Source organism: Malus domestica, chromosome 09, assembly GCF_042453785.1.
Source record: "Malus domestica chromosome 09, GDT2T_hap1".
Lineage (NCBI taxonomy): Eukaryota > Viridiplantae > Streptophyta > Magnoliopsida > Rosales > Rosaceae > Malus > Malus domestica.
Genome location: NC_091669.1, coordinates 29,916,821 through 29,927,164, shown reverse-complemented (window position 1 = coordinate 29,927,164; position 10,344 = coordinate 29,916,821). Strand labels below are relative to the sequence as shown.

The window sequence follows — 10,344 nt, the reverse complement described above, 5'->3', positions numbered from 1 at the left end:
TACTTCATGATATATATGCATTCTATTTTGTAATTTATGATGAAATTATATATATTTCAAGTATAAGCAGACACTTATTTACACGAAATATGATAGATTTACTTAAATCCGCCTAGTCCGCCTAGGCGCCCGCCTAGCTGCCTAGGCACTAGGTCCCAGCCTGCCGCCCGACTAGCGCCTAGCAACTTTTAGAACCTTGGTTTTATTCATCTTGTTGCATATGGCATGATGTTAGAACATCTTTATATACAACATTCCTTGTATAAACTCCAGATTGTCCTGCAATGACACCATTTCTTATAAGGACCTTGGTTGTCTGTGTGGAAACTCCTCTTGGCAAAGCTACATAAAGCTGGCCATGGCTGAACACATGATTAGGGAGATAAACACCCACATATGGAATTGTTTGGCCTTGAGATTTTTTTATGGTCAGCGCAAAACTTAATCTTACAGGAAATTATCGACGTATAAAAGAGAACGGAAGCTTTACATTTTCCGAAGGCTTCAAAGGAATGCGTGGCAGGCAAGGTATAAAATATCGATGATATCTGAAATATCGGTAGTCCAAAAACACGGAAATTTCAATGGAAATATCGGGATATTATCGATATCGATAAAAATTGAATAAAAACCACGGAAATTGTAAGAAAAACTTGGAAATTTTTATTAAAACTTTGCAGGATGTTTATTTAGTCAATTATCTATTAGTTTATCATAAAAAATTGGAAGGAAATGTATTGCATGATAGATATAACTGATTTAAGTTGATTATATATCGAGCTGGCAAACATTGTGAGTGTAGAAAATATGTAGTAATTAATGAAAGAAGTTTAAACACACCATAATCATTTATATATAATGAATTAGTACTGTTTATACCATATTTAGGGCATCGTATTTAGACCTCGTATAAATACTCGGGGGACTTAAATGTAATTATGTAATAAAGGAAATGACAAATATGTAATAAGTGAGGAGTCCTTATTCTATAAAAGGACCCCTCACCCTCACAATTAGGGGAGGCCAAATTCTTAGGCCCTCTCACCCTCTCTCAACGCTCTCACTCTCAGAGCTCTCTCTCCTTCAAATAAATACAATCAGTGTGGACGTAGCCCAAACCTTGGGGTGAACCACGATACATCTTGTGTTATTTACAGTACTTGCAGATTCACGGTCGGATTTACGTTGTTCCAAGACCTCCGGTTTTGTGCATCAACATTTGGCGCCGTCTGTAGGAATCGACACGAAAAGTTATGTCGGTTCTTTCATTTTTTTTCATCTCCACCTTAAATCTGCAAAAACCCAACAACCCAAAGCTTTCAGAAAAACCACGGAGCCACATCTTCTCTCAGTCAGTCGCACACAAACCAAAACAAAAAGAAAAAAAAACCAGAGGTGCTCTTGTTGTTCTTTGTCCTTTCTCATCTCTTTCCCCTCACGTTGTTCTTCCTCAAACAGAACCATAGATACCACCACCCACAAAACCGCTGGCCCTAAAGCCCACAACCCCCTATCTCTCATCCTTTTATTGGTCAGAAAACTAAAAAAAACTCAGAAAGCTGAACGGACGAGGGCATGGTGGAAGCAGGTGCTGATGAGGACCCATGGCAGATCGGAAGGCACGACGGCGGCGCCGGAGAGTTCTAACGGCGCCGAAGTGAAGACAATATAGACGTGAAGATCGAAGTTGATACAGTACGCACGGAAACTCAGCCGCGAATCAAAGGCAGGTTCGGGAAATGCATAGACGTGGAGATCGAAGCCTAACGGATGTGCCGCTACGGCGTCGTTCCGCCGTTTTCACATCTGACAGCAACGTCACTCTCAACGACCTCCTAACCTTCATCGATCTGGAGGAAACAGAGTCATTTTCAAGCATGTCGAATGATTGGGTTAGTGGAAGGGCAAGTGGATCAACAACTGGGATACCCTCGCAAGTTGTAAACAAAATGATAACTCATTCTGTGACACAAGATGTATTTAGGCAGGCAACATCAGGACCAACAGCTTCCCTACCACTTAAGCCATAGTTCCACCACCATCAGCCACAACAGCAGCCACACTAGCATGAGTCGACTGCCGCGGTTTTGGCAGGAGGCTTTTGAGGCGGCGTTCGAGCATTTGAGCAGCGACGTTGCTGCCGTACGTGGCGCCGCTATTTCAAAGATTACCAAGATGTCCATCTGCTCCATCGTTCTTGATCCCATCTCACTTCAATCAACGGATTTCGCACTGGCACAACTTGTTGTAATCGACGGCGGTGAATAGGCCGGAGCGATGACCCCGCACTATGGCCTCTACCTCCAAAACACTCCAGACATGATGGTCGGGGAAGTATGAGAGTGGAGATAGATTTAGTCCTCAGCATCAGAAGACTTTTTTCAAGGGTTGCTTCCGTTTCATTAAGATCAGTTCTGGGATCCACCCATACCACCAACAATGGCCTCCCGCAGCCACAACTCTTCATCCGCCGCCTCTACTGTAGTCACTATACTCCCAACCCAACCAGTCCGAACCCATCAAGCCGCACTCCCCACTTTCCTTTCTCAAAAGAAAAAAAATCTCTCTCCCTCTCTCTCTGTGTCAAGAATTTTTCGGTCCACGAACGAAAGCGATTGCTGCAGTTTGATGTCCCACTTATGTGTTAACTTTCTCAGCGGCTGTGATTCAAAAATGGAGACTTTGCAGTGGAAGCACGTTCAGAGTAACGTTCCCATTCTTTGAGAAAGCCAGAGAAAACAAGTGGGTTGTGTCAAAGCTGTTAAGTAGCTGTCACGTTTTACAGGAGAACATGCAGGAAATACAAAAGAGATCAGGAAAAGCAGAAAAGCAGTCGGGAACAAAGCAGAAAAGAGAAAGCAAAAAAAACAAAAGAGAAAGTAAAAGGGAGGAATAAACACCCCACCAAAATGATGTGATTTATTTTTCTTATTTATGAAGGATGTAAATTATTTTTCTTATCTTTCGGAGACATCTATATAAACCCCATCAGAGGGTAATAAAAAAAAAACGGCAAAGCCCAAAATAAATGGGCTGGAATGTTGTGTGGAGGGCGAAGGCCGATAAGCCTCTATTATCACCAACCAGGTAACCAAAAGTACGCCCAGTACTTCATAATTATTTGGCAACCCGCCGCTATTACCACCAACCAGGTGATGAAATGTACAACCCGTAGTCTAATATCATTTGGCAACTAGCCATTCATACCACCAACCAGGTGATGAAATGTACAACCCGTACTCTAATATCATTTGGCAACTAGCCATTTATGCCACCAACCAGGTGATGAAATGTACAACCCGTACTCTCATTCATGTCACCAACCAGGTGATCAAAAGTACGCCCAGTACTTCATATTATACATGAGCATTACTCATGTCAATCATACATAAACATTCATGAGCATCACTCATATCAATCATATATAAACATTCATGAGCATCACTCATGTCAATCAAACATTCATAAGCATCACTTATGTTAAACAGCTTCAAAAGCTTCATTTACAGAGCTCTAGCTTCAAAGCTTCACTTGCAAAGCTTCACCTACAAAGCTTCAGTGCAGGGTATACAAATACATGAGCATTACTCATGTCAATCATACATAAACATTCATGAGCATCACTCATATCAATCATATATAAACATTCATGAGCATCACTCATGTCAACATTCATGAGCATTACTCATGTCAACATTCATGAGCATCACTCATGTCAATCAAACATTCATAAGCATCACTCATGTCAAACAGCTTCAAAAGCTTCATTTACAGAGCTCTAGCTTCAAAGCTTCACTTGCAAAGCTTCACCTACAAAGCTTCAGTGCATGGTATACAAATACCGCCTCCGAACAACCGTCACTTTGGCCCATACATGGATTCAATTTGAAGTCTCCAGCCAACAAACTCTATTGACCGAAGACTTGGGGGACTACATTATGTACCATATATTGGGCCTCAACTGGGCCTTATAAAAAATACTCGAGGGACTTAGCTCATTACTTATGTATTGAGGAGCGAGCCCTTATTCTATAAAAGGGAATCCCTTACTTTCATTACAGAGCACCCATTATTCATGTACTGAGGAGCAAACCCTTATTTTATAAAAGGGACTCCCTCACCATCATTAGAGAGCAACGCCGCCAGCTGAGCAACCGCCTTACCGCGAGCATCACTTCTAACCCATCACTTATGTATTGAGGAGTAAACCCTTATTCTATAAAAAAGACTCCCTCACCACCATTAGAGAGCATCGCCGCCTACTGAGCAACCGCCTCACCGCGAGCATCAACTCTAGCCCATCATTTATGTATTAAGGAACGAGCCCTTATTCTATAAAAGGGACTCCCTCACCATCATTAGAGAGCATCAACTCTAGCTCATCATTCATGTATTGAGGAGCGAGCCCTTATTCTATAAAAGAGACTCCCTCACCTTCAAACGCCGCAAGCCGAGCCAACCAAGGCAACATTAGCCACAAGCCGAGTTGCCTCGCAACATGTGCTACTTCTAGTTGAGCATCATTTCAGATTGAGCATCGCCTCATACCGAGCATCAGTTCAAGACAGCATCTAGTTACTTCGGCTCACACATGGACTGCTGAATTTCAAGTCTCCAGCCAAAAGACTCTCTTGATTGAAGACTTAGGGGACTACTGTTTATACCATATTTAGGGCCTCATATTTAGACCTCGTATAAATACTCGGGGGACTTAAATGTAATTATGTAATAAAGGAAAGGGCAAATATGTAATAAGTGAGGAGTCCTTATTCTATAAAAGGACCCCTCACCCTCACAATTAGGGGAGGCCAAATTCTTAGGTCCTCTCACCCTCTCTCAACGCTCTCACTCTCAGAGCTCTCTCTCCTTCAAATAAATACAATCAGTGTGGACGTAGCCCAAACCTTGGGGTGAACCACGATACATCTTGTGTTATTTACAGTACTTGCAGATTCATGGTCGGATTTACGTTGTTCCAAGACCTCCGGTTTTGTGCATCAACAAGTACAATATTTTACATTTTATACATTGCATGGTAAGATACATGAGTGACTTAGCAAGGTCTAAAATATCGATGATATCAGAAATATCGATAGTCCAAAAAAATATCGGTAGTCCAAAAACACGGAAATTTTGATGGAAATATCGGGATATTATGGATATTTTAGACCATGGTGGCAGGAAGACTCTTGTGCCCTGAAAATGCCCAATTAATATTTCAGCATCAATGCAATTTGGAAAGAATCGCCGACATATCAACCTTGTTCCATTGCATAACCCAATTTTTGGATCAATATTTCTAAGGAGCATGATTGGTGCACCTAACTTCAATGTCAACTTATGAATAGGTAAGCCACTTGGAGTTATAGAATTCAAAAACTCTTGTTGATATAAGTTTTAAGGGTTGTTGATGCACAAAACTGGAGGGGTCTTGGAACAACGTAAATCCGATCGTGAATCCGTAAGAAACTAAAGAACACAAGATGTATCGTACGTCAACACTGATGTTGATTGTATTCCTTTGTAGCTGTATGTATGGATTACAAAGTGTTGTTGTGTTTGTGAGGATATTACCATATGTTGGGTTCATTGAGGAAGAGAGTTGAGAGAGGGATGCTCTGAATATGAGAGCCTTTGTTTAGGGATGTGAGGTTTCAGGATTATGAGGGTGAGGAGTCCCTTTTATAGACTAAGGGCTCCTCCCCTTTTACATAGATCATGGGCTCAATGTCTGGAAGCCCAAGTAACAAGGCCCAATGTAATATGGTACTAACAGTAGTCCCCCAAGTCTTCAGTCAAGAGAGTATTTTGGCTGGAGACTTGAAATTCAGTCTATGTGTGGGCCGAAGTAATTACATGTCGTCTAGAACTGAATACTCGATATGAGGCGGTGCTCAATGTGAAATGATGCTCAACTAGAAGTAACACATGTTGCGAGGCTGCTTGGCTTGTGGCTTATGTTGCCTTGGTTGGCTCGGCTTGTGGCGTTAAAGGTGAGGGAGTCCCTTTTATAGAATAAGGGCTCGTTCCTCAATACATAAGTGATGGGTTATGAGTGATGTTCACGGCAAGGTAGTTGCTCAGCTGGCGGCGATACTCTCTAATGATGGTGAGGGAGTCCCTTTTATAAAATAAGGGCTCGCTCCTCAATACATAAGTGATGGGTTATGAGTGATGTTCGCGGCGAGGCGGTTGCTCAGCTGGCGGCGATACTCTCTAATGATGGTGAGGGAGTCCCTTTTATAGAATAAGGGCTCGCTCTTCAATACATAAGTGATGGGCTAAGAGTCTATCTCTAATAAAGGTGAGGGAGTCCTTTTTATAGAATAAGGGCTCGCTCCTCAATACATAAGTGATGGGCTAAGAGTCTCTCTCTAATAAAGGTGAAGGAGTCTCTTTTATAGAATAAGGGTTCGCTCCTCAGTACATAAATAATGGGCTAAGTCCCCCAAGTATTTTTCATGAGGCCCAGTTGCGGAAGCCCAATATATGGTACATAGTGTAGTCCCCCAAGTCTTCAGTCAATAGGGTATGTTAGCTGGAGACTTCAAATTGAATCCATGTATGGGCCGAAGTGGCAGTTGTTCAGATGCGGTATTTGTATACCCTGCACTGAAGCTTTGTAGGTGAAGCTTTGAAAGTGAAGCTTTGAAGCTGGAGCTTTTGTAAATGAAGCTTTTGAAACTGGAGCTCTCGAAGCTAGAGCTCTGTAAATGAAGGTTTCGAAGCTGATTGTCATGAGTGATGCTCATGAATCATTATGTTGATTGACATGAGTGATGCTCATGGATATTGGCATGAGTGATGCTCATGAATGTTTATGTATGATTGACATGAGTGATGCTCATGTATAATTTTGGAGTACTAGACGTACTTTTGATCACTTGGTTGGTGATAATAGTGGCAGGCTGCCGAATAATTTTAGAGTACTCGACGTACTTTTGATCACCTGGTTGGTGATAATAGATGGTGAACCTTAAGTAGAGGGGTGGAGGTTGGAGTTTGAAGCCATAAGGTCTGGCTCTTTTGGGCATATGGGCCTTCGCCCTCCACATAACATTCCAGCCCACTATTTTTGGCTTGTGGGCTTGCCGACATTTTGGCCCTGTTTTTTTTTTTTTTTTTTTTGACATGCTGCCTTCTTTCTTTGTTTATGATTACCTTCTGTTGGGGTTATACAGATGTCACCAAAAGATAAGAAAAGTAAATCACATCATTCAAAACAAAGGTTTCGACGCAAAAGCTTCGACAGTTGCAGATCGTTGGTGCGTACTGGGTTGTTGCAGATCTTTTTCCATGTGCGTACTACGCCTACTGAATGTTTTACCTTTTCCTTTCTCTTTATTTTTCTTTCTTTTGGAAGACGACAGACAAGGGAATAATTCCTTCCTTTTTTTTTTACTTTTGCTTTTCTCTTTTACACTGCACCTCTCTCTTTCTGTCTCTGTCTCTGAGCTGCTATCATGCATGTGCACCCAATTAATCATTAATCTCTTCTTTACAGTTTGTCGCTTACCCACTTGCAGTCGCTGCTTTTGCTGTTGGCTGCTGAGAGTTATGGCATTGCTGTTGAAGATGCCTTGCTGGGCCATTTTCAGAACAGCTATTCCATCTCCATTTCAAGAATAATGGGTCCATTTTTCAGAGCATGCTCCTTTGTAGATTTGCATGCTTGCTTTACAGCAAACACATCTATAGCTTTTCCATGTGGGTGGTCGACAAAAGCCATCCATGTGGGTGGTCGATTAAACCCTTCAGGCCCACCATTTCCGATGGCATCACCGCCCAATTTCACATCTGCTGTTATGCACACTATTTTCACATTAAAGCCTCAGTGCGAGCTTCATGCGACAAAATGTCAGAGAGGGACATGTCGCTTGGACTTCACAGATCTCAGATTTACGCTGGGACTTCGCAGATTTCGCTCGACGGTTCAATTTTTTTCGACAACCTGAGCGAGTGGGATAGGCAGTAGACCTTCTGGAAACCTGCCAAATATTGCTTCACCTTCTCAGTAGACCTCATGGAAACCAATTCCTCCTTCGCCCGAGAGCCCAAACCAGGACTTGAATTCCCCTGACAGCACAAATCTTCACTCCCATCTTCTTCTTCCTCTTCCAAATGCGACGCCTTCTTCTTTTTGGCCCTTATCTTCTTCTTCTTAGCTCCCTTATGCCCCTCCGACCTGACTTTCTCCCTGTCCAAACCTGACCCGACGTTATCCAAGCCGCCACCCTCACTGTTCACGAACAAGCTCGCCCATTTAGAAGAAACAGAGGGCAGAATCTCCACAAGGGTTTTGTGGGGTGGATTATCGAAATGGGTCGGGTTATTTTCACGGGCCGTCAGGCACATGCAGGTGACTTGGACGGAGCTCCGTGAATTGGGAAGGAGATCTACGGCGAGGAAGTGAGAGGCGCAGGGGCAGAATGAGCAATCTAAGAGGCTGGTGAAGAAGAAGGTGGCGACGACCAAGAGGAGGACTCCGATGTGGTGCGTGCGGGTCTAGAGAGGCTGCTGGTGGTGCTGCGCGCTGAATGGTTAGGGTTTGTTGTTTACGCTTCCCATTTTCAAAGAGAAATGAATAGTTCCCATTTTCAACGTTGATGTCTTCAGCGGGAGGTGTTGGGAGAAAAGGATTTATGTCTTAGGATTTCTGATTTCTCTACAGATTCACGGTGGAGGCCGTGAAGTTTTCAACGTGGTGAGATGAAAAAATGAAAGAGAACCGACATAGTTTTTCGTGTCGTTTCCCACAAATGGCGCCAAATGTTGATGCATAAAACCGGAAGGGTCTTGGAACAACGTAAATCCGACCGTGAATCCGCAAGATAGTAAAGAACACAAGATGTATCGTGGTTCACCCCAATGTTTGGGTTACGTCCACACTGATGTTGATTGTATTCCTCTGTAACTGTATGTATGGATTACAAAGTGTTGTTATGTTTGTGAGGATATTGCCTTCTGTTGGGTTCACAGAGGAATAGAGTTGAGAGAGGGATGCTCTGAATATGAGAGCCTCTGTTTGGGGATGTGAGGCTTTTGGATTGTGAGGGTGAGGAGTCCCTTTTATAGACTAAGGGCTCCTCCTCTTTTACATAAATCATGGGCCCAATTTCTGGAAGCCCAAGTAACGAGGTCCAATATAATATAGTACTAACAAGGGTAATTGTCAACTTTATCAAAAGAGTAATAAATGTGTTGTTCCCCAGGAAATGAGTTTAACACCACTTCATTTAACTTGTCAATGTCCTCATTCCTTGGGGTGATGATAGCCCTATCAACCATATAAGAAATGTTGAAAGCATTCTCTTCTAATCTTGGAAATACAAAACCAATAAGCTCACCAATTGATTCATCACCATGCCAAGGAATAATCAATGAATCTGGGATTCTAATCATATCATCTTCTACAAATGACTCATTTCCATCACCAACACGGAGTAGGAATTCTGCAAAATCAGGGTCTTGCTGAGCTCTCATATTATGTTTCAATCGGATAACTATAATCTCGTTCCATAATGAGGACTTTACAATGCATGCATCTATCGTTTGCGCTTTGGTTCCATGAGGCATAATTGGAAGAACTTGACGAAAATCTTCTCCAAGAATCCTCACTTTGCCACCAAATTGTGTTTCCATGCTTGTTATATCTTGTAAGGTTCTATCTAAAACCTCAAATGCTTTCTTATAAGTCATAGTGGCTTCATCCCATATAAAGAACAACCGCACGTCTTAGAAGTTTCGCCAAATCTGATTGCTTGCTTATAGAGCAAGTGTTGGTGGACAATAAGTCAATAGGAATCTTAAATCATGAATGTGATGTTCTTCATCCGGGTAAAATAGTACCTGCAATACCAGATGTGGCTGTTGTAATAGCTATGAGGCCATCACTTCTTAGTGAAGCAATAATTGCACGATAAAGGTAAGTTTTTCCAGTACCGCCAGTGCCATCTACAAAGAAAGATGTTGATTGATTACATGTAACAGCTCTGATGATTGTGTCGAATGCAGTGCGTTGATCACTGTTTAATGTCTGAATTGATTGCAGGTCTTCTGGGGGAACATGAACTGCGAGCTCATCTTGTATATTTGTTAGAGTTGCTGAGCTATTAATGGACATCAATTTGTGGAAGATCATAATAACGAATTCTTTTACCAAGTTGTTGTAACAATGTATTCAGATCTCGCAACAAAAGATTGATGATAACCCTATTATTTGAGTTGCTGGATGTTGGGTAGTCTTGCCCCATAAATGAATAAAATTCCTCCCATAAATTACGCACTCCAATAGGTTCACAATACAATAATATTGTGACAAATAACCTACGCAAAGTTGGTGGC

The 10,344-nt window shown here is 42.2% G+C and overlaps 1 protein-coding gene across 1 annotated transcript; it reads right to left on the bottom strand.

Moving 5' to 3' along the window:
* Nucleotides 1–9,156: 9,156 nt before the first annotated feature.
* On the bottom strand, nt 9,157–10,123 carry LOC139187895 (uncharacterized). The gene is made up of 2 exons (XM_070804512.1): nt 9,850–10,123; nt 9,157–9,704 (listed from the first exon to the last, which is right to left on the bottom strand). Exons 1-2 carry the CDS (start codon nt 10,121–10,123, stop codon nt 9,157–9,159), a joined length of 822 nt encoding a protein of 273 aa, XP_070660613.1.
* Nucleotides 10,124–10,344: the final 221 nt, after the last annotated feature.

Excerpts from the sequence above, each read along its gene's own strand:
- LOC139187895 (XM_070804512.1), bottom strand. The coding sequence starts at position 10,123 with ATGTCCATTAATAGCTCAGCAACTCTAACAAATATACAAGATGAGCTC. Across the intron at positions 9,705-9,849 it reads AGCCACATCTGGTATTGCAG|CCACTATGACTTATAAGAAA; the intron begins GTACTATTTTAC and ends TATGGGATGAAG.